The sequence below is a fragment of the Uloborus diversus genome, chromosome 5, assembly GCF_026930045.1.
Source record: "Uloborus diversus isolate 005 chromosome 5, Udiv.v.3.1, whole genome shotgun sequence".
Lineage (NCBI taxonomy): Eukaryota > Metazoa > Arthropoda > Arachnida > Araneae > Uloboridae > Uloborus > Uloborus diversus.
In genome coordinates this window covers 9978942-10004416 of record NC_072735.1, presented here as the reverse complement: position 1 = coordinate 10004416, position 25475 = coordinate 9978942, and the positions used below count along the sequence as shown (strand labels likewise).

The window sequence follows — 25475 nt, the reverse complement described above, 5'->3', positions numbered from 1 at the left end:
ATATAGTTTCTGAAAAAAAACTGAGACAAAGTTGTCTAAATATTTTTCGTAAAATGTCTCAAAAAATTCGCTTATTTCATCTTTGTACTCATTTTCAACCAATTTCATTACATTTAAAACATATTCTATTTCTCTTGACAAAACAGATACGAAATCATTACTCCTAAGCAACATCGTCGTCTCAGAATAACAGGATATCTTGGGGTTGTTTCTAGGCTTGGATATATTTCCGTTGTTCTGAGGCTATGATATGGGCATATACTTAACTGCTATAATGTTGTTTTATATAATATACAGTGGCGGATGTACAAGTTTAGGAGCCCCTGTAGGCTGTAAAACATTTATCGTGTGCATTTTTACTTCTTTTTACAAAAAGAGGAAATATTAATAACTCAAGAACGGTATGTCCTAGAAAGTTGAAATTTGATACGTAGACTCCTAGTGGGGTCTAGTTGTGCACCTCCCCTTTTGGTTGCATTCGGGTGTTTCTAAAGGGGTCTTTTGCCCCTTTTTGGAGGAAAATCATTGTTAATTTCGATGTAATTTCAAGTGGTGTTATAATTTGGCGGACACTTGGTGATATATATTGCCACTCTTTTGGTCGCCAAGTTTTGTCGCCGACTTGGCGGATTTTTTTCTTTCTTTCTTTCTTTATTTATTTTTTTTTTTTTAATCTGGTTTCAATTTGGTTACTGCTGGTGATATTTAGAGAGTAAACTATTGAATCATATTAAAACTGCCAATAGTGAGAAAATGACATTAAATTGAGGTAAAAGGAAGTCATGTGATGCACACATCAGCTCGTTGTAATTCATACGGGGCCCCTAAAAGTCATGGATGCCCCTCGCAATTGTGACATTTGCGATATGGTTGAATCCGCCACTGAAAATATAATGCTTTATGTGTAAAGAATTCAATTGTATTGAGTATCTTATAGTGTACGTATAAAAATAAAACTTGGATTAAATCCCACGTTTTTTGTGTTTATATGCATACCACGTTGATACGTTCGGTGTAAAACAATCAAAAGTTTCATTCAAAGTACTTGCATGAAAGTAGGGGCGCCTGGGGATACTTGATCCCTGGGGATACATGATCTCAAAGCCAAAAATGTACCAAAATCATCAAGTAGAGATTTGAAACCTGACAATTATATTAGTTATACCGGTACATAAAAACTGGCAACATTTCGGTTTTTTTTTTTTTTTTTTTTTTCCAGCCATTTTGTTTTAGCTCCAGAAATGATTGTCTGAATGTGTCAAGGGAAACTTTTACAGTCTTTAATAATTGAGACATATTTTTAGTAAATTGCCAATGATTGTTAATAATAGAACAAGTATGTTTGCAAAAATCGCATATTAGGGATACTTGATCCCATCGTTTAGAGGGATACAAGATGATTGGGAGCAAGTATCCCTATGGCAATCTAAACACAATGAAAACAATATAACTGTTGTTTACTTAGTTGACATGAACTTTAAGCATTCAAACCCATGTTAACATAATAAAATTTATCACAGTATGAGTGATAGATTTAAACAATCACTGCAGTAAATATGCAAAACAATTAAAATATTAGTTCGCACTTGTAACCCACATAATACCTCAAACATATGAACATAAACTAACTCCACTGATGAATTATGTTCTGACCAGCCAAATGAGCTTGAACAAGTTGAAATAAATGGCAAATCTTTGTTTGAATGGAAAAAAAATGTTTTGCTATAGTTAGATTTACAACAAAAAAGTTGAGTCGCCCATTATGTAGACCCATTAGCGGATAGAATGCAAAGTTGGATTTCTAGAGTTTGAAATAAGTTTTCTAAAGCGAAAAAGGTAATATGCTTAATCAGTCTTTTTCCTGAAAATTTTACAAAATGTGTTAAGCTGCACACATCCAGTTGGGTTGAGCGGAGCAAGAACTACAACAAACGAATTGTTTGCATTTGACTTTTCTGGTTTTGAAAGCAAATGTTAGGCTTTTTTTTCTTTTTTATAAGTACACTGATATTTACAGTTTTCTTCCCTCTTTTTTAAAACTAATTCAATTGATAAAACTCTTAACTTTATTAATGCAAGACAAGAAGCAAATAAGATGATTTTTGTGCTTTTCATTCTAGTTTTTTTATTTGTTGTAATTTTAGCTTCATTACGCTACTTTTTAAAAAAATGTTAGTTTTATTTACTAAATATATTGTTCACAACTGTTTTGGAGAATAAGTAACTGATCAAAAGCGTCATAAGTTCATTAAAGTTGTGTACATTATTTATACAAATGTCCTGGTGGAACTTAAAACAATGTTAATTTGTGTTCACATTATTATAATCTAATAAAGAAAATTAGAAATCGTGTTATTTTTTAGAAACATTATGTAAGAAACTAAAATCCATACATAAATTGCTGATCTGATGAAAAGTCTATGTATTTTCTCAGTGGGATCATGTATCCCTTAATGGAATTATTGAAAAAAATTATTTTACAAAAACTATCTGTTTAATTTCAACTAAAAAAAAATACTGTCAGGTAGAGGAAAAAAAATACCTTTGTTCACGTATTTAAAAAAAAAAACTGATAATTTTGCAGCAGAGAAAAAAAATTGAAAACCAAAGTGGGGATCAAGTATCCCCAGTCTCCCTTACTTGTTAAGTACTCATGTAAACAATTTTTAATCTGCTTTGTTTTATAGAACACTGTAACCGAGTCGCTTTTGTTTATTGTTTATTTCTCCAAGTCATATGACGGCCTAATTGCAATTACAACACGTTATTGAAGTGCAAATGATGTAACAGCCACTGTCGAATGTGCTGGCACCACACGCAACGCATGCAGGTAGCAACCGCCTGAAAAACAACCACTACCCGATCGACAGATACCCCCCCCCCCCCCCCCGTTTTATTTCTTCCTCTGTTTGAAAAAAAGCTTTCCAAACCAAGTAAAAGCGAACGCTCACCGATCGGTATTTTGAGAGTCGCGCGCGTGTAACAGCGCGTGGTGTGTTTGATCGGCGTCGCCATGGGAACGGGCCACAGTTTGTTGACGGGACGGGACTGTCCATCACCGAAAATCAGACGGCCTGCAAAGTTGACCGCAAAAATGGGCGACGACGAGACATTCTCTTGGGTGTTCGAATCTTTGGTGGGATTTCTGAAAGGCCCTGTTTGGGAAGCTGCAGTGCTCACGTACATCGAAAAGAAATCCGTTGGTATGACAATTTCTTGATTGTTGTAATATCAAGTAGTATATTTTACACTCATTTTACAAACGTATAATTTGCGTCCCTTTTACTATATGTAGATCCAGGACCCGATTAAGATATCGAGGGGCCCTAGGCTAAATACTTTTTTGGGGACCCCTGTATTTAAACTTTATAACTTTAGCCGTTGACTGAAACAATTTTAGCCCTAGACTAAAGTAATTTCAGTCATTTGGGGGGCCCTAGGCCACGGCTTAGTTGGCCTATTCAGTAATCAGGTCCTGTGTAGATCAATAGCCACGGGTGGGTTGGGAATAGTATTGCTTGAACTGGGGCCTGGTTTACCTTTAGCTCTTGGAGACCCGACCTTTGAGGCCTCCTAACTCCAGGGGCCTCCAAAAATTGCAGACCATATAGAAAATTCCACCTTTGTTTATGATATTTTTAATCAAGAGTGATAACAATGTGACTCGTAACTAGTGATGTGCCGGATCGTTAAAAAAATAGATCCACGGATACGGATCATTAGTGTCAAGATCTACGGATATGGATCTCAAAATTTTTGTGGCCCAATTCAACTATCCAAGTTTAAAATTTATTACGGAAGGTATTCCCGTCATATTAATAGCAGTTTCTTCAAAAAATGTCAGCTACCGCGAAAACATAATAGAGACTGTGATTTACTCTTTAAAGAAATCTCCATTAAAATTGAGGGAGAGTTGGAAGGAACGGGTCAGCGCTGCATTAATGCTGAAATAGAATGTGAAAAATTATTTCTATCTTGTTCGGTAGATGTAGCATACAGGAGCAAGAGTGTAAAGGTGCTACTAGATAGGCTAGAAATAATTTTTCACATTTTATTTTAGCATAAATGCAGCACTGACCCATTCCACCCAGATTACTCTGACCGACGGAACAACAGAGCCGGGAACACCTTTACAAACAGTAAATAGAGAATTTTGTCTCACTTTTTTTGAAGGATGCCGAGAAAAGCCAAAATGAAGAATAACAGAAACCCCAAATCCATATTAAGAACTAATTTTAAACTAAAAATTTAAAATGAAAAAAAATCATATCTCAGAGGGCTGTTGGCGTCTGAAATGATACCTTATAATTTAAATAGGGAATAAAACCTAATTTAAACGGAGTTTAAGAGTCTTTTATTCAAATATTTAAGAATTTTTAGAATATAGAAAAGATCCGTTTAAGATCCGTCAAAAAAGTAACGGATACGGATGCGGATACAGATCTTCCTCGGATATCCACGGATACGGATATCCGGAACATCACTACTCGTGACATCAAAACAACATTTTTTTGCTAGCTTGCCACTTCGCTAGGTAGTTGACTCCCTCAGTGTTGTTGTTGTTGACGTATCTACTGTGAATGAACACCATGGAAAAATAGGGCGCCATTACCTCGAGAAATTGGAATTCTTTATTTACAGACCGGCTTAGGAAGCGAAGCTTTTACCACAGGACCAAGGAAGCCCCACCCCCTCAACATATCTGTAGCATATGGAACAAGGGCGGATACAGAAAATGTTCAAGGAGGGGGCGATTGTTTTTTACTGTTCACTCTTTGGAACTTCAATCTCTTAAAACTTTCGAAGGAGTGTACTGAACACCATCGCTTATCCTTATGTAAACAAAGGTGTCCTATAGTTGTGTTTCTTTCAAAACATATCCAGGGTGAGCCTTTGAACCTATCCCTAATTATCATCTAAGGTCGTCTAAATTTGAGATTTTCGAACTTCAATTTCAAAAAAAATCCTATTGAAAGTTCTAGTCCCCATCCCCAGAGTAGTAAGAGATGGGCTACGATTACGTTTTCAAAACTTCAATTCCGGAATAGCTCCCTTTCTTCTAACACCATCGAAGATTATGTAAAATTGCGTTTTTGGAACTTTAATATCGAAAATATACTTTTAGAAGTACTAGTTTCTCGGCTCAAGGAGGGGGCGATCGCCCCTCCCTTGTATCCGCCCTTGATATGGAATAATACAAAGAATTTGAGTTTGCAACTCTGCAGCACTTTCTCTGCTGATACTATTCGACGGGCCTCTACAGATGTGTTGGGCCTACTGCCCTAAAACTTCTTAATCAGGCCCCGGCAAGACCTGTAGTATTTTTTACCCGTTCACTTTAAAATTACAGAATTACTGTAACTCTGTAAAAGTTGAAGATTAACTAGATTTCAACCCCTTTTTCTAGGGAAAACTTAAAAAAACAAAGTAAACGAAAAGTTGTACGTTATGCATGCTATATATGGGTCATTCTTCAAAAAGTGTAACTTTTCTGTCACACGCCTTTTACAGTAAAAGCTTTAAGGAACAATTCATTTAACAATGATCAATTTTAATTTCATCAAAAATATACCTATTTAAACCTGCCAACAATTTTTTAATAATCATTTTTATTTTAGTATATTTTTGATCCATAACATGTGAATTCTCACCTCCGTGGCATGTCACACGCCATGTGCGACTGTTAATCATAATATTATATTCCCACTAATCATTAAAATAGCTGATTGTTTGCACAATTAACAAAATTACTACTTTTATATTAAATTTGCCTCAATTTTTAAATATTAATTTTTTTTTTTATTTCCGTGAACAAGACATTTTTTATTTTTTTATTTATGAGTAAAATAATTGGAACTTAGCTGTCCATTGTAGCCTTGAAATAGCTATATGCTGTATTTTCTTCAATATTTGTGCTTTATTTACGTTGTTTTTTCACTTTAATCATATTGTAGCACAAAGCTTATTTGATAATTTTTCATTTAATTTTAATCAGAGTTTAGAATAGTTTTCGCAGCGAACCCCTTTTCAAGCTTTTCTATTTTCAGCACCCAGACACTAAACCAGGACCTGATTAACGCACAGTCCGGCGGGTCCGCGGACCTGGGCACCACAAATTTAGGGGCACCAAAATAACCTAGCCTGAATTCACTTACTTACTTCCTTTTTTTTCCTTTTTTTTAAGCTCATTTTACTTTTTCTCAACTTAAAGGGAGAGTAGGCTCAAATTTTTTTTAAAAATCAGCTCAAAATCTCATAAAGTTAAAAAAGTAAAGGGGCATAAAGAAGTCATTGTCCCTTAGCTCTAGAATTTCAAAATAATTACTCGGATGACATAGATGAACATTTTCCAGAAGAATTAACGCATTTTCAAATTTTTGCAGAAGGTAACCCTTCTCCCTGGAGAATGTTTAAAAAGGATAAGATCACTAAGCATTACACATACATTTCCGAATGTGGATTCACCCTTGCAGCTTCTTACCTTGCCTATCAGCAGCTGTTCCAGTGAACGTTCCTTTTCATTTTTGAAAAGAATAAAAAATCATTTGAGAAACTGAGTTTATCAGGATAATTGACAGGCGTTTTCCTTATTGACCATTGAAAATTCTGTGACATCAAACATAGATTTCAATTATTTGATCAACACATTTGCCTCTGTTAAAGCCAGAAAGAAATTTTTTTAAAGCTTGATGTCAGAATTAGTAAGATTTTTTTTTTTTTTTCAGTTTTAAATTGTTTTTTTTTTTTAAACTCTTTTTCGCCTTAAGGGGCAATTTTAACTGTGATTAGTTAGGTGACTATCAAGTGTTTGGTATTCAAATCCCAGATCCCAGATTTTCTTTAGTCACATTTCAATTCTTTATTTTAAAACAACAAACGTAGAGTTTTGAAAAATAGGCCACATAAAAAGTTTCTAGGTTTCCATGTAGAAAAAGTGTTGGTTGTGATAACATCTGTAGCTTATGCTAGCACCCCTAGGAAAGACTCTCTGGATCGGATTCTATTTTTAAAACAATAACTGTGTTTTCATGTCGCTTACCCAATTTGAAAAAACAGAGTGTCAACGGAGCAAAACCTGCCGAGAATAACTCGCGTGGTTGAAAAAGTTACGCCACCTTTTTCCTGCGTAGTATTTTATTTTCAAATTTTTTTGGGCACCTTTTCAGACATTTGAAATATATGCTGCGCCAAATACAAATACCTAGAAACAGAAGGGTTAGTTGTGACATAAATTAAAATTTCTTATTTCTGTTGACGACAGCAGCAAGATATTTCGGAAAATTGATTTTTGATTAAATTATATAGAGACAATTGCAATGATTATTACAATTGTCTATAGTATTTACTTAAGGGTGTCAGGGACACATTTCGAAAACGTTTTTATTAAATAGTTTAGAGTTTTGACATTTTTTGCACTGATTAACCATCTATTTACTAAGCAAAATCATAGTATAAATATTGAAAAAAAAAATTTATGTAAATTTAATTTGTTAAACAAATGGGGTTGCTTTAAATCGCTGTAACTCAAAATATTCTTGGTCAATTTTCAATTTGTTTCAAAACATTATGCACAAATATCTAAGCTTTAATTTTTATTCGGTGATTTTAAAAATTTTGATTCAATAATATATATATATATATATATATATATATATATATATATATATATATATATTTGAAGAAAAATTTCAAAGCATTTGAAGATATTTTTTTTTTAATTCATATTTTTTGAAGTAAACGTGTTTTTCAAATTCGCACGTAAAAAGTAAACTGCTTGAATAAGATATGCATCAAATTTCATTACTCTATCTTTATCGGTTCTTGACTTATAAGAGTTTGAATGCAAAAAATCGGGAAAAATTGTATCACGGCGAAAAATGCGTTTTTAGTTTTCAAGTTAAATATAATATTAATTAAATGCATGCAACAAAAATCATCATATCTTTCGTTCTAATTAAGATAGAAACAAGATTCAAAGGTCATTTTAAGCAGGGGGGAAAAAACCGAAAAGGTTTTTAAATGATTCCCAGACCTCTTTAAATGAATGTAATAATTTTTGAATTACGACATTGTTGCAACAAATGAGCTTTAGCGAAACATTCAAGAAATACCATCATTATATTTCAAGTGCATAAATGTGATAAGGGGGTGTCCATAAATGTCCCACTTTTTCCCATAATTTTGGACCCCCCCCCCCTTACAAGTCACGCTTTTTTCTTAAATATATCCTTATAAAAAAATGCGTGATGTCGCACCTCTTCTTCCCCTTGTCAGAATTTTTACGCCCGCCCCTTAAAACATGACAGGATTTGTGGACAGCCCCTGAATAGGCTCACTGTATTTTTTTTTTGGCCAACACCGAATACATTTACGTTGAACTCGTTACTATGGAGTTTCTGCTTTTAAAGCTGATGCTTATTTTCCAAGCAGTTAAGAAATGAATTAAAACTATACATAGAAAACCTTAACATTTTATTAATAAAGTAACTCCGCACCCTGCTCGCTCACACTCACCAACCCCCGAAGATTGATTCACAATCAAGACTGGATAAATAATAAAATATTCTTAATTTTATTGTGTGGTGTTACTTTCAGAATACTTAAACACAATAAATAATCAACGTAATACATTAAAAAGTAAAAAGACGACTACTTATAAGACTTTTTGCTGTGATTACTAAGCATCAAAACTTTTTTCACATAAATGAGCATTTTTTTTTTTTTTTTTTGGATGAATGAATGAATTACAATTATTCCTACAATTATAATTTAAAGTAAAAAATTCAACTAAAATATAAAATTATATTGAAATAATTCAAAGCACAGAAAGAAAATATTTAAAAATATTTCATAAATATCAAATCGTACACGTAAACAGAATTTGGAAAAAAAAGGTTTTGTGTGAAAACTTAAAAAATTTTCGAGAATTAGTCAGTATTTCTACGTGGTAAAAATGATGGCAACGCCAAAAGCGTTGCCATAACTTCCAAATTCAAAGCGTATTGAATTTTAACAGTAATATATTTTCAATTACAAAGCTAAATAAAATTGTTACATTATAAAGATTTCATGAGAACCTGTTTTTAATACCGTAAAATGTAAAAGAACGTATTTTCACGAACCGTAGTTTTCACAAAAAAGAAAATATCAGTGATTTTGCGAGCTGAAAATGAAACGAATTTTACACGAACCAAAGTTCACGGGAAAATATTTTTCAAGGCTTAAAATTTTGCAACTACAGCGGGCTCGAAAAAATTAAAGCCTCGTGGAAATCGGTGCTTTTACTATTTATAGAAGTGTAGCAAAGACAAGTTGTTTTTCAGCATTGACACTATACAGGCAGAGAAACGACTTTTACAGAAATCATTTGAAAAAAATTTTTTTTACTTAACGACAAAATGGGTTGTTGACCTAAAACCTTCCTAGCCCACAGTGTTTCCTAGGTTTTTTCAGACTGATTGGCCGTTAGCAGGGATAGCCAAACTTCTCACATACAAGCTCAGTTCCGCCATTTCACTTTAGCGTCTTTTCTGCATTTTTTGTCCACATGGTTGAGGTTGGAAAAACGTCATTTTACAAACGTAAATGGAGCTTCGTTTGGGTGAAAGTGGACTCAATTGAGCAACTAAACTAATGTGTTCCAATCCATTCTTCACCGGCGACAATAGTGAACTCAAAGAAACTGGTATTGGAGAAAATCGAGGATTGTACGCAATGTTACTTTTAACTAAGCTTGCCAGACGTCCCGGTTTTCAGACAAAATCCCGGTTTCCCGGCCGGTTTACAGTACTGGCCAGAATGGATGACTCACCTCAAAAAACTGATGTTTATGAAGGCACAAGAATAATAGCATTTAACTAAGTATTTTTTATGGGAATTATTAATTTTAGTTATATAAGCACAGCACATTATAATAATTGAGAAAGGGTTCAATATTTGGTGTGGAAACCTTTTTTTCCAATACAGCTTGGATACGATCAGTCATGGAAATACATAATTTTTCACAATAGTCTGGTGTAATTTCTGTAATTCACACTTGTTTGACAGTTTCTCTTAAGTCCAAAAGTGAAGTGGGGTTACGTTCAGCACAGACGTGGCTCCAAGGGAGGGGCAGGGGGGGCAATTGCCCCCTCGTCGGAAGCGTCTTGCCCCCCCGTCGGGGAAAATTTAGTATTTCGTCGGGGAATCTGTTTGCTTTGGCGTTTATCGTAAATGATAAAATTTTCTCATATATGAACTAGAAAAAAAAAAAAAGTAGAAAAAAGTAGAAGTATCTTATATATATATATATATAAAAGGAAACAAAAATCAATCCCCTTTGAGGCAAGTTTAGCCCGAGCCCGAGTCCGTATAACGTCGTCCAGATGGTGACAAAATGTAGCTATTACTTCGGGGGAAATGGTGTGTTTTGATCCTTGAAATTTCTGTTTGTCGATGCAGGGTGTCGATGAGCTGGTTTTGACCTCAGGGTGTCCACTTAGACTAAAAGAGTACCATCCCCGTCCCTGCAGAATGCAGTGGTGATTACCGGTCAGACCTAAGGCGTCGTCATCGGGTTACAAGAGAAATACGTACTGAATGACAATAGCCAGGACGAGACGAGAGGGGATGGGGTGGGGGGTTGTCATCAGGGGAGAAAAAACATGCTTCGGAGATTTTTGCTTTCCTATTACATTCTAAACAGCTCTTCATCAGCTGGTCAAGTGTGCAGACGCAGATCGCACTTATTGATGCGTTTTAAAGTACTTTATTTTCACTCAGAAGTTACAAGTAAGTTATTACTATAGTTATTTACAACTTTTCTGATTATTGTTGATTATTCTGCAACAAAACATATCGATGAGTAAACGATTTTTTTACCTCATACAAGGAAGTGTACTAAAGTAGATTTAATGTTTTAATTTTTTAGTGCAATGATGTCTTGTCTTCAAATGCTCTAAATGCAGGAAAAAAATTCTTTGGACTAATATAATAAAAGCAAATAGATGTTTAACATCTTAAATACATTTTTCTCAAAAACTTATATTGATCTTGTTTGTAGGCTGCATAATAGTTTTGTTGGGAATGGAGAATGATTTACTAAACATTCAGGCTTGGCACAACTAAACAATCGTTAGATTATTAAACGTCGGTTTGATAATGCATCGGGTTTGGGTTCTTTTTGAGAAAAATGTTTGGGGGAGGGGGAGGGGCGAACCTTTTGGAAAAGGCAAAATTAAATAAATAAATAAATCATGTGTTAAAAGCAATTGAAAACATACATTTTGCTTCCATTTTTTTTTTCAGATGTTATCATGTAGTCGAAACTCATGTTTCTAACTTAAAGTAAAAGCTGCGCTTAGCCCAGACCGCTGTAATCATTTGATCGGACCAAGTCCAATTCAAAAGTCAACATTGCTCCTTCGAGATCGATCAAACCAACTTACAGACTGATACCAGACTCAATCTTGTTTAATTTTTTTTTTTTTGCAAGCTATATTCTTTTTTTTTAATATGCTTTTTTTCAAGTACTAAAATAGTGTAAAAAAGCAGTGCTGCGCAGTCGGAGTCGGACAGATTTTGGAGACAAGGAGTCTGAGTCGGCATTTGTAGGTTAAAAATTCCAAGAGTCGGAGTCATTTTCCCTCAATGCCTGTAACACTGCCAGTGATTGCGGGGTCGGAGTGAGAGTTGGAGTCGAACTGATTTTAAGGTAAAGGAGTCGGAGTTGAATTGTTTGTCGGTGAGTTAGAGGGGTGATTAAAAACTAATTGTATCGAAAGCCAATGTGAGCACGAAGCAATGCGGTGTCTTTTCGTTTCCCGCGCTGTTTCTCTCTGTCGACTGCTGTCATTGGTTTTTCGAATCAAAAACAATTTTTACTGTGTGTTATCTTAATTTTTGAAAGAGTTTATAACTTAAAAAAAGTTTTGTTTGCCTATTTCTGTCCTGATATTTTTGTAGTTGCAACTACATCTTATAAAATTCTACATTTTGAAGCCTTATACCTATTTTTCAAAATTTCCTCCGGGGAAGAAATCCCCGGGCCCCCTACAATTGGGAATATTTTGTACTCCACTTAAAGGGGAGTCATGTGTGACTTTCTTGATAACATTTCCCCTCTTAAGGTCAATCCAACACAGGACATCAGGGAAAACACATTAAAACACGATCATCAAAAATTAAAGTATTGCTGTATGTATCAGATGAAAGAGACCGACATAGTCAAGGAGAAAAAAAAATTATTAAAAAAAAGTGCCTCTCTTACACCACCGAGAGAAACGTTGTTAAAACTGCAAAAGGGGCCCCACACCTAAAATGGCTTAGGACCCCGTTAAGTCTAAATCCGGCCCTGAGTTGGATTCGGCCATTTTCCCTCCGACTCCGTAGATCTGCAAAAATGATCTATGTAGATAAATTTTGGGGTAAGACTTTGAATTTACATTTTCCCCCTTTAGTCTGGAAAGAGAATTAAAACTTGAAATTTGAAATTATGACCTATTTCAACTGGCATGTTCAATAAAAAGTTTGAAACTAATGGTTATGCATTTTCGAATTATGAATGCTTCAAAAAATTTGAAAAAAGTTAGGTATATAGTCAATTTAAAAAAAAAAAAGAGAAAAACCTTAAAAACCTTACACAAAAGAAACTGGTGCAATTAATGTTAATCACTTTGATACTTAATAAGTTTGTTTATGACGTAATATCGTCGGCACTATGCTGAACTACCGAATGTGAAAATTGGCTCTTTACAGGAGAGCCGAAACAATATTTTTGTCCACCAGACGCTTCAGTTATTTTCAATTTTTTGATTTTTATAAATAACATTAAGTGTAAATCTTATTGTTTGAAGTACAGTAAACTCTCGATTATCCACGAGTGGATTATCTGCGAAAGTCTCGGAAAAAGAAAAAAAAAAATAGTTGAAAAATTTTGTTCTTCAAAAACGCGGATCTGAAATCAATTCGTTCCAGATTTTTTTTCCCTTTCTCACGACAAGTGCTCCTTCTCAAAAAACGTGAAAGTCGGTATGCATTGTCATCAACTTCTCTTTGACACGTGCCTCAAGGGAAAGCGTTCAGCTGATTTCGGTAAAACACATGTGTTTACTGAAGACCCCTAGTTTAAAAGAGCGTAAGTAAGACATTATCTTTATCATCTGTTCCGATTGAGAAAGGTTCGGAAAACGCCTACAGGTCTTCTGGGAATTCTCTGATGGGGTCTTTTTTGTTGTGGTCACACACTGTTTTCACTTCTGGGCTGTTGAATGTTTTAGGTTGACGGAAAGTTCCTGATTTAAATTTTAGTTTATTTTAGTTCTGTAGAACTTGAAATACACATATTTTTTAATGCCGCATCTCTTTTAAACGTTTCACGTTTTATTTACAATACAATCATTCTCAAGCAAAAGATAATTTCTGTCTTCTTTACCTTTGGTTTTAAACCTTTTTCGGATTGTCCACGATTTTCGTTATCCGCGGTACCTGAGCCACTCAATTCCGCGGATAATCGGGAGTGTACAGTAGTAATAGCCCTTTTTGAGTACTACGGCAAACCATTGAATTTGAAAAACGAGATTCGCGATTTTTCACCTTCGTTTGTTACCGAGTTTAGCATAGTGCCGATCATATTATCAAGTTTCGTTTTTTTTTTTTTTTTTTGGATTACACAAAACACACACATTACTTTCGTTTAGTACATTCAAAAACTTAGAACCCAACGGGTGAGGAGTTGAAGTCGGACTGATTTTGAGGTAAAGAAGTCGGAGTCAGGAGTCGAAGGTTTAAAAATTCAACAGTCGGAGTCGATCATTTTCCCTTAAAATCCCCTGCCAGTTCTTGTGGAATCAGAGTCGAAGGCTCTAAAATTCCCGAAGTCGGAGTCTGTCATTTTTCTTGCTTCGAACTGCTGGTGTGACTATTCATTTCAATAATTTAAATCTCGCTCACTACATTTTAACTTTTATTTTCTATTTCAAACAAACATGCTTCGGCGGCCCACACATTTTCCTCCAAATAGCTGTGATTTGTGCGATGATATTTGTAAAAATCTAGGAATGAAATATGTGTGCAGCCCCTATGAAACCATCATGATTATTTATCTGATTAGCCCGGTTGCCCGTCAGCTCCATCCACCACCAGCTAGGCCTAATCGATGTAGACCTTTTATTACCATACAAATTAATTAACCCGGGAAAACGCGCGCTATAACTACATACGTTAGAACGCGCGGTGGGTCTCCCAGACCCGGTTACCTGTTTTTGTAAAATAATACTAACAAAAACATTTTAAACCACAATTGATGCAATTTTAATGAGAAAATGATCACTGTATGAACGTAATAAAAATAAATATTTACAGAAAATACTTACAGTTTATTCACATTCCTTGCAAATATAAATCGTGTGCTCGCTGCAGATATTTTTATTACACCTGGTACAGCAAATTGCAGATTTTCTGTCCTTTTTGCTTGGGCAAATGTGGCATCTTTTGGCTACATTTTTGTAGTTTTTTTGGTGGCTCACTATCCTGACTGGGAGAACAGTGCTCGATGAGCTGTTGCCTCAGTTTTCGAGGAAGTGATAGTTGCGTGCTTCTCTCTTGAATTTGTTCTTTTATCAGCTCCAAAGCAAGTTCTTTCAAAAAATGTCGTCGACTTTTGACTGCTATTTGGCTTTTGGCTGATAATAAGAGCACACGAGCATTTATAGCCGCTGTGTTTAGAACAGAAAAAAAACACCACCATTGGCCATCTTTTACTAATTCGTGCAGTAGAAAAGTTTGCAGACATTTCATCTACGACATCAACAGCTCCCTTCGTAAGATTGTAAAAGGTTATGATGTCAGGCTTTTTTGCATCTCCAGTTGATGGATCTATTGAATCATCATAGTGCATTGTTGAGATGACATTTACACATTTATTCTTTTTGGGAACATACGAAACTAATTTCATGTGTTTCTGGAAGCCGAACAAAGAGGAATGTACTTCTATATTTTTTCCTGTAATAAACTCCTTGGGTAATTCTCGTTTATTTTTTCTAATTGTTCCCACAAGCGTAATTTTTTTCTTTAGTAGGTCCTTGGCCAAATTATAGCTTGTGTACCAGTTATCAACGGTTAGGTTTCTTCCAGAATTTGCGAGTTTTTCTGTTAGTCTCTTTACGATTTCATCACCAGAATTATTTGTCTTATACGGGCCATCAGGTTGTTTACCCGCATAAATTTCTAAATTCCAAGTATAAAAGGTTCTGGAATCTACAAGAGCAAATACTTTTATGCCATATTTGGCAGGTTTGTTGGGGATGTATTGACGAAAACTGCATCGTCCTCTGAAAGCTTCAAGTTTTTCATCAATTGTTATGTATTCACCCACAGTATAGCAATTTTGGCAGTTGCTTACAAAACTTTCAAACATACCTCTTATTGGTGCGAGTTTGTCTGTCTGTCTTCTCTCGGCACGGTCTGTAATATCATCAAAACGTAAGCATCGTAATAGGAACAAAAAACGCTTCTGAGACATGGTTCGATGGAAAATGTTCAGGCTTGTTCCATCCGTAGCCCAGAGATCTTTGACATTCACATGCGAGGATTTGTGAAGGCCTCCAAAGTACAAAAGACCAATCAGTGCTTTAATTTCTATTATTGAAGTTTCTTTGGCATCACGATCTCTGTCAAAATTTTGTGCTATAGTCTCTAAATTTATTTGTGCAAGCTACGATATTCAATAGGATACTATCATCAATCAGCAGCTGCCAGGAATCTAATACGGAAGAAACTTTTTTTGCATCACCAATGTTTCCTGGTAAGTTTAGAATAACATTGTGAGAAGGGATTCTTACATTTTGACGGTTTTTAATTTTGCTCCATTTTGTGCCGTCTTTGCCAACGTAGCAGTTTTGAGACAAAATGTCTGTGCTTTCATATAAATCTTCATCAGAATCAAGATCATCCTCTGAAGAAGAATTGTGCTCGCTAAAGATTTCATCATCATTTATTTCTTCATCCTCTTCATTTATTGATTCCTCATCGGTTGGTATATCTCTAAGCACATCTTCAAGTCTTTTCATTTCATCCTTATAAGACAAGTAGCGCTTCATTTTACTTTCTAAACTCAAAAACAGCAAAAAAGAAAAAATTGGGACTGAATGCACGAGCAGGCGCGTCGGGTCTGCTAGACCCTAACATCAAAAATACCTACAAACGTGAAATTCTACAATGTGCAATTCTCAACCTTCAGAAAGTGGTTGACCTTGACTACAGCTACTGCGGACTTGGACCACTTTCAACGAAAGGGGGGAATTCTACGCTTTAGTTTTTGACAGAGCGGGTCTCTCAGACCCAACGCGATTGCTCGCGGGTTAAAAATCGTAAAAATTTGCACCTTTTCTAATTTTTTTAGCGCAAAATTTTTACCCGTTTCCAGTTTCTATTTGTTATCAAATAAAATACTTGTAATGGGTTTTAGCAAATTAGGCTCTTCAAAAGATTTTCAATTTTTTCTCTTGATTCTGCTTTGCGCTAGCAAAACTTAGTAGTTGTAATCGTCTTCCCTTTTCCATGCTTTCCCAAGTTATCCCGGAAAAATAATATAATGAAAGAAAATATAAATAAATTTAATTTTATACGTGTTCTGACTCGCGAGGTTCATCTTAATATAAAGCTAGGCATCGGGCTCAAGTTTCTTTTGAATTGTTTAACTTAATATTAGTTGCTCTTTTTTTTTGTTTACTTAAGATGTGGGTTTCTCTGCTCCCCAATAAATATTTTGAGCTAGTGGATGAGCACTGCTATAACCTTGAGCCCTGGGAGTTTCCCTCCGTAAATTTGTGTGTTTATAAGGTTTGATTACGGAAGGGGGGGGGGGACCCTCAGTATCTTAATCGGTCACTAACCCCATCACCCTAACGTTACCAAACATGATCTACAATTGCGTTTTCGATACTTCAATTTTAAAACTTTTTCGGGGGTGCACCTCGACTCTCACTCCCTATAAAATACCATTACAGATCGACTAAAAGTTCGTTTATTGGACTTCAATTTCTTAAAATTCTTTGGGGGTGAGCACCCAAATCCTTCTCTCCATGAAATTACCGAAGATCATCTAAAATTGCGTTTTCAGAGCTACAATTTCGAAAAATTTCCGGGGGAGAACCCCCGGACCCCCCCCCCCCCCTAATTTCTACAAGCACAACTAAATTCCTGTTGTTAAGTTTCTTTCTCTGCATAAAATTCTGTTGGGCGCACATTTATAATGATTTTACATCATAGTCAGACTTTTCGTCAATATTTAATTCTCAGACAGTTCTAGTTTATTGATCTAGCGATGACCCTGCTCACAAAAGCCTAGTTTCATGTTTTTCATTTTAAATTTGATTTTTTTCCCTACATATTTCATTTTATCTATTTTAAATTTTTTATTTTTTGCTTTTAATTTTTATAGGGAATTCGTGTTCTTAGAAGCAAAAAATGATTAGTTTATTTATCACTTGAATTGGAGGGGGGCAGAGCCTGATTACCGCAGGGGCATGTGGGGCACAGGCCCTTCCTCTTAGATTTCAGGGGGGCCCAAAATACCCTTAATTTATCATGTTAATTAAAAATAAATAATGATTTCACTCAGAATCTAGAGTACAATGATATCATTGATAGTTTTGCAAATGCCAAAACAAGGAAAAAATCTATTTGTTGTTAAAAATTCGCCTTAAAAGTGTGATCTCTTTGCAAATCAGAAAACCACTCCAAATTTAGTCTGTATTTACTATTAAAAGTTATATGATAGATCATTTTGGTATTTACGGTTTATTGCAAAGTTTAACCACATTTATATATTTATCGTATACTACTACATATCTTCTACTTTTTAAATGTATATATTACATTGTGATATGAGGTACCACCAAATTTAGTACGGTTGTGTAAAAATGCAAGTATCGAAAGAAATATTTTATTGCTTCACCTTATAAAAAAAAAGCTGGAATGGGGGGGGGGGAGGCACAAAATGAATTTCCTCAAATAGAAATGTGCCCCATGTCCAATGTCAGGATGATCAGGCTCGGGGGGGGGGGGGATCTTGCAAAGTAAAATTTGGCTATGCCCCCCTGTCGGGCAAGTTTGCCACCCTGTCGGGGATTTCCTAGCGCCACCACTGGTTCAGCAACTTAAAATTATCCAAAAGTTCACGGTTGTGTTTAGATCCAGGGAATTTCCGAGCCACGGCCCAAGGATCTGAAACCCCTTCTTTGCAATCCATGTTTTAACAGATTTAGTCTGGTAGCAAGGTGCTCCATCATGTTGGAAGTGTGTGCACTGGTTTATATTTATAAACGATGGTAACTTCTCTTTTTGCACATCAAGATAAACAGTTCCATTAATTGGTGTGATTTCAGGCATGAACATCTTACTTTGGCACAAATGGCTCCTCAGATAATTAGTTTTTGCAGCATTCTTCACGGTAGGACTATTGTAGCTTTGACAGTCTCTTTTATTTGGAGATCGTATGTTTCTACAAAATACATAAAACTGCAATACTTGAGTCTCGTCTGACCACATCATATGTTTCCACTGCTCTGCAGTCTACCCCTTATACTTTTTACAAAATGTCAGTCAGTCAGCAATGTTTTTGTGAGATAATTTGTGCTTCTTAGCGAGCTTGTAGGACTTTGAATTGGCATTGAAAAGCCTCCTGCGGATCGTTCTTTGGCTGGGGATATTATCATCTTTTGATAAACCAGTTTGGATTGTTTTCGCTGATTTTCTGGATGACTTCTTCGCCGCCAAAATGATGGAATCATCCATGCGCTTGCTTGTGCTCTTGTGACGACCTTTTGACTTTGAATATCCAGAAATTCCGGTTGTTTTGAAATTAATTACAGACCTGGAATCTGTCTTTTGTGCCAATTGTAATCTGGCAGCAATTTCTCGAGTACTATAACCGTCTTAGTTCAGAAACTTTATTTGTGCACGTATTTCGCATGAAAATATTTTACCAGGCATTTGGATATTATTTCACCCTTCTGCAAAAATTTGTACATCAACACACGGCGAACACAACTATTTAACTAACCAAATACTAGTCAAGAACACCTTCACTTTGGCAGACAACCAAAACAAACATCTGGTGCAAATATGTCACTATGAATGGGAAAAAACAAGCGAGTCATCCATTCCGGCCAGTACTGTACTTTATTGTCCCAGTAAAAGATATAATTTGATTTCAGATGGCAGATTCAGTCTAAAAATAATTTTCTGTGAAGGATTATTTAGAATAATTTCTTAGTCATTTGCAGCGTTGACGCGTAAAATTACTATCGGATTAGCTTGTGAGGATTCTTGTTACGAGATTAAAACCAAAAAGGACTTTCTAAAAAAAGTCCTAGCATGAGAAAAGTACACGTAAGTACTATTCAAACTTTTATTTCTCATCCAAAAGTGCTTCTTCTTACTAAAGTAACTTATAAATAAAGTAAAATGTTTAAATTTATCTGCTTGTGACATTTATTATTGCCCTTGGTTTAGTTAGGTTAATAATTAGTAGCCATTTATTCATAGCACTGAGAATAAACTACCCTCTTAAAACACTCTAAACACCAGCCAGAGGCGTGTACTGTGTACCCTTTTGGATACTCGCAACTCGGGGGGGGGGGGCTCATTCCGATGTCCCGGTTGCATCTAAGCATACGGTACTCGAGTTTGGACATGTGAATAACACGCGCTCTTCATTGGTCGAATCGTCTGTCAATCAATTGCCTTTCCCTCCGTCGCCGCTGAAACACGCGCCATGTTGTCTGAGATGGCTGATATGGATTCGCTCTCGTTCTCCATGAAAATAAAAAGCGAACATCTACCTGCTAAGTTTCACAATATTATTGTAGAAAATGATGAAAAGATTTTAATAAGAAGCAACGTCAAGACCATGGTGGACATAGATACTTGAGTCCGAGAATTTGGAAAGAAAACAAATACTAAGTGGAACACGAGAAATTGATGCCTATCAGGTCAAAAGTTCGTTTGCTGATAAGTTTTTTTTCCTTCGTCCTTTTTTTAAAATACTTAATTTAACTTTGAATACCTTGGTTTTTTTGAACATGTTATGAACTTTTAAATCAAATTGTGCAGTTATGTTTTCTATAGATTTGAAGTGTTAATAAATGATTAAAAAACAATTATTCATGGCTAATATACATACATACATATATATATATATATATATATATATATATATATATATATATAGATATATATATATATTTATTTATTTATTTATTTATTTATTTATTTTATTTATATTTCAAAGTAAATTTTTAATTAAACTGTTGAACTACAGTGTGATGTATTCCAGGATTTATTAGTACAACACTTGTCATTGGTGTGAAAATATTTTAAATTATTGTTGAATCTATCAATTTCAAAATGTTTTAATTGACAAAGGGAAACACAGCTAAACATCAAAATTATGTATAACATTTCTTATAAAATGCAATTAAAACAGAAAAAGGAGTTATTTTTTATATTTAGGCAATTGCGGTTATTTTTTGCTTATGCTTGACTGAAAAAAAAATGTTCCCATGAAAATAATTACTATGATAATAATAATAGCTGTAGCTTGTTGTTTTAAAGCCTTATTAAGATAGATTAATTTTCGTTAGGATGGTTACAAGTTATCTGTGGTTGCGTACATTTTTTGTTTTTTCTCAAAGCTTAAGGTAAACCAGAATTTACTTTAAATAACTGGTTCATTTGTGGCAAATCACAGGATTTCAGAAAACACGTACCCAAGGGCGACTTTTAACTACCTTTTTTGGGGGGCGGCAGTGGAGGATGATGCTGACAAATTTTTAGAGTTTTGACCACAAAAAATTTTTGAAACTGCTTAGGTGTCAATAAAAAGCACCAAATCAGATAGCAATAAGGCACCAAATAACTTTACGAAAGAATTTTATGAACTATTTTTTTTTTTTTTAAAGGTTTCAACCTTTACAACTCAAGATAATTCATGAATTGAATCAAATTTTGTAATTATTTTCACTTTATTCATAAAATATTTCAACACAAGGGATGGATAGTATTGTGGTCAATTGGGGGGGGGGGGAATGCCCTATGGCCTCTCCTGTAGCTGCCCCGCGAATACACACAAGCCCCTAGCACCACAATGATGACACAATTCTAGTTTTAAATCAGCGTTAAAGTTTGTGACAGCGTGGAACAGAAATTAACTATACTATAAAGGATATGTCTAGCAAACCATTCCAGATAACTTTTCTGAGCTATTTTGAGGGTTTTAAATCATTGTCTTTTTAATGTCTCTTTTAAGTTTGCTTCTGGTTATTGCATCACTCGAGTTTCGGTTGGTATAATGATTCATAGAAACGTTGGAAAACAATTATAATAAGATTATTTTCTAGCAAATTTCACCTTAGCAATGATTGAACAATAAGATAAAAATGAATATTCCTTTTGATCCAATCCATACGTATAACAAAACGCCACTTATGCATAAAATACATTAAAGAAAAAGTTTATGAAGAAGCATGCTCGATTCGCAAGCAACAGAAATCCACAATGTAAACAACAAAATAGTTGCCACTCAAACATAACCTTCTTTTTAAAATCAGAACAAAATTGCGGCCACTACGCTTTCGAGAACATAAAAAGATAGCAAAACAATTTATTTCTCAACAAAACAATTTATTTCTCAAAAATGAAAAGTAAACAGCTTATAACACGATGTTTACATTTGGACTTAACGTTCTCGCATCACTTCCAGCGAAAGGCGATTGATTGACAGACGATTCGACCAATAAAGAGCGCGTGTTATTCACATGTCCAAATTCGAGTACCGTATGCTTAAATGCGTCCCGGTTGAACATTTGAGAAATCTGGCAAGCCTACTCAGGAGTGACCCCCCCGTCCAAGTTTAATGGTGCTAATCCCTCCCTCCCCCCTTAAAAAAATCTCAACCCTCTTTCCCTTTTTTTTATTTTCATTTTTAGTTCTCTTTTTTTATTTTATTCATTTTTTTTAAAAATATTTCTCATTGACTTATTCATTAATCATTAATGTTATTATTATTTTATTAAAAAAGTTCTGTGCTACGCCAATGACATATTACATACACACACACACACACAAAATAAATCAATAAATAAATTCAAGTAATAAATAAAAAATTAAAAAATCCCCCCCCCCCAAAAAAATTGGATGGCGCAATTTGAGCCAACCCCGCCCCCTGGGGGCACCCCTAAGTCCACCATTAACTAACCGTAAAAGCCTCTTTAGGCAAGAGAACATGCATTATTCAATGGGACGGATTTTGGAATGTGACGAGAAAATTAAAAGAGCTAAAGACACACACACAGGGATTTTTTTTTCTTTTTAATTTATTTTATTATTTTATTTTTTGGTGCAAATTTCCTTAATTTTTAAAATCATCTCATTTTTTTACCTTTTATTGGAATTTCCTTATTTATTTATCTATTTGCGATCACAAACCTGTTTGACTTCACTTCGCTTTTTTTTTCTTTTCTTTAAACTCGTAAAAACGTATGCACCATCGATTCCCCCCCCCCCTCCATTTTTGCATCTTTTTTTGCGCCCTTTGGAGGCCAAGGTTGGCGCCCTCTTTTGAGACCCAGTCCGCCCCTGCACACACATACAAAGCTTCATTTTTGAGACATGTTTATCTGTTTCAACAAATCCCCCCCCCCCCAAAAAAAAAAAAAAAAAAAAAAAACAAGATGAAGGGGATCGCTACAGATTAATTTCTAAGAGTGGAGAATGCTTAAAAGTTTCAGAAGCCATCCTGATAAGAGACATACGCATTATTTTTTAAACACTTAACTTTTGAACAGCACTACTCTAATATCGTGCAAGAATTATTTTATATAAAATATTTCACAAGGATCTAAACCTTACACTACAACATAAAATAAAAATATTACATTGTCCTTTCAACATACGCTAATAAATATGCTACAATATGACATAAAAATAAGTATACGTATATTTATTTAATTTAATTATGTTCATTTATACTTTACTTTTTAATTTTAGTATTTGATCCAGTTGAAGGAAATGAAGATGAATACAAAAAGCTTCATAATGAATACAAAAATTTAGTAAGTACTAACTATACTTTGTAAACATTTTTTTTTTTTTTTTTGAAAACATTTGCGGTATTTTGATCTATTTTCCAATTACTTTTTAAAACTTCCGGCACTCTCGTTTTGGTCTACTTTCGCATAAAAGATTTTGAAAAGAAAAGTATGAAAGAAGACACAGTGTAAAGTCAAAATATTGTTTAAGAAAGTAAAAAAGTGGAAAAAGGTCAAAAAGTGTAAAATAATTCAATAATTTATTTGAAAGTAGGACCAAGAAATGAGGTAAATGTATGTCTATCGGTTTTTCTGCGCCCCCCCCCCCCCCCCCATACTAACAACTTTTGCGGGAATAGTTGGTTTGATGAGGAAACCTTTTTTGTTTAAAAAGTCTGAGCCGGATTACCTATAAGTTTCAGTTTAATGTTTAAACAATTTTTGGTTCAATTTTGATCAGTTCGTACAGCGAAAGAGAGATATTTATCGTCAATCTCTGTAATCTCTGTAAAACGGTTTTTCCTGCTTCAAAGCGCATCAAATTAGGATCTGAAGACATTTCGTATATTTCTGTCTTCACTCAAAAGCACTTTTGCATTAAATTTTTTATTATTTTTAGGCAATAGGTTTAGTTACTGAAACTGCAATTTCAGACGTCCACAGTCATTACATTTCTGTAAGTTTGCTGCTGGCAAGTTGTTGATAATTCCTCTCTCTCCAGGGGCGCCCACCTAGGGTGGGGGAGGGGGGTCATGGTGCAGACTGTGCCATTGAAATTTTTAGGGGGTGCTGTTTTAAGGGGTGTTTTTCTCATTTGGGGGTGTTTTACGATATTTAGGTTGTGCGCCCTTGATCTTAGGGGGTGGGCACTCCTGTCTCTCTCTCTCTGCTTAAAGCAGAAGAGACGCGGAAGACTGGAGGAAAAAATTGACCCTGGAATGATTGGAGCGAAAGGGAGTTAAGTTAAGGTGCGGCGCGGCGCACAATGGGGCGAAAACGCCAAAAAACGCTTATTAATGGGTTTTTCTCCCTATACGAAACTAATTGAGGATTAATAAATTTGCACAGGCCTACCTCTTAGGCAATCAGAACTGGAATTTTAGAGCCCTTCATCCACTACAAAGCTGAAGGGAGCCTTTAGAAAGTTGAAGAACCATGAGTGCGGGAATTTACAAAAATGGCTTTTAAGCAGTCTATAATTTTTTTTCTTATTAAAGGCGGGTACATTTAATTTATTTAGTGTCCAACGATCGTAATAGGACCAAAAAAAAAAAAATGAGCAATCGAATTCTCAAACCAAAAATCGGTTTTGATAAGCACCAAGAACTTCGGAATTCAAAGTTATTTTTTTCAAAACACTCTACAAAAAAATGTCCTCTTATGTCCTCTTAGAAATTAATATTAATTAGTCATAAATGGTATGTAGAAAGACCCTGAAAAAGAATTAGCTGCGTAAACCTGCAAACTTTGAACCCTGAGCTCAAGCAAATCGAGAAAAATCCATTATAACATGCCTGTGTAAACGAACAAGCGAGAGAGGTTTAAAAACACTTTTAAACCCTTTTTGGCGTTTTCGCCCCACTGTGCGGCGTGGCAAAAATTAATGTACTTCCCAATAATTAATGTAACGTCGCAAGTGGCTAGAAAGGGGGCGAAGCGTGTAAAATACACCTTGAGGTAAAAAGTTCGTCCATTTTAAAATGTTTTTTTTCCCCTGCTGCATTTGTCTATATATATATATATATATATATATATATATATATATATATATATATATATATATATATATATATATATATATATATATATATATATATATATATAATATATATATATATATATATATATATATATATATATATATATATATATATATATATATATATATATATATATATAAATATATTTTTTTTTTTTTTTTTTTTTTTTTTTTATGTAGCACTTAGTAACCCCTGAAAACTTTTGACTAATTTTGTACAAACGTTCTAACTGTAGCTCATTAAATCTATTAAATGAACATATGTTTTTTTTCCTTTATTGTACTTTTTTTCTTTCTAATAGGTGGATACAATGCTGAGTAGTCACATGGAAGATCTAGGTATAGGCCCGGAGGAATTCGAAAGGGCTTGTAGCGAAACTGAGAAGAATATTCATTCTCAATTTCGTAAGGTGAGTGGAATACGAATATTTTGTTTCAATATTATTATAATGCCAACATCTATCTTTATCTTTATCTTTACTAATAATAAAGCTGAATGTCCCTCTGTCTCTCAGGATCTCTGTGACGCGCATAGCGCTTAGACCGTTCTGCCGATTTTCATGAAATTTGGCACAAAGTTAGTTTGTACCATGGGGGTATGCACCTCGAAGCGATTTTTCGAAAATTCGATGTGGTTCTTTTTCTAA

The 25475-nt window shown here is 34.7% G+C and overlaps 1 protein-coding gene across 2 annotated transcripts in view; it reads left to right on the top strand.

Moving 5' to 3' along the window:
- The first annotated feature begins 2939 nt into the window (after positions 1 to 2939).
- Positions 2940 to 25475, top strand: part of LOC129222212 (cilia- and flagella-associated protein 36-like) — a 105212-nt gene continuing 82676 nt past the window's right edge. The window contains exons 1-3 of one of the 2 annotated variants that reach the window (XM_054856687.1): positions 2940 to 3203; positions 23029 to 23093; positions 25131 to 25238. In XM_054856687.1, the coding sequence (XP_054712662.1) occupies positions 3014 to 3203; positions 23029 to 23093; positions 25131 to 25238 (363 nt within the window). In that variant the 5' untranslated portion in view covers positions 2940 to 3013. The remainder of the gene's footprint in view (positions 3204 to 23028; positions 23094 to 25130; positions 25239 to 25475) is intronic. The other variant, XM_054856689.1, reaches the window with a different exon arrangement.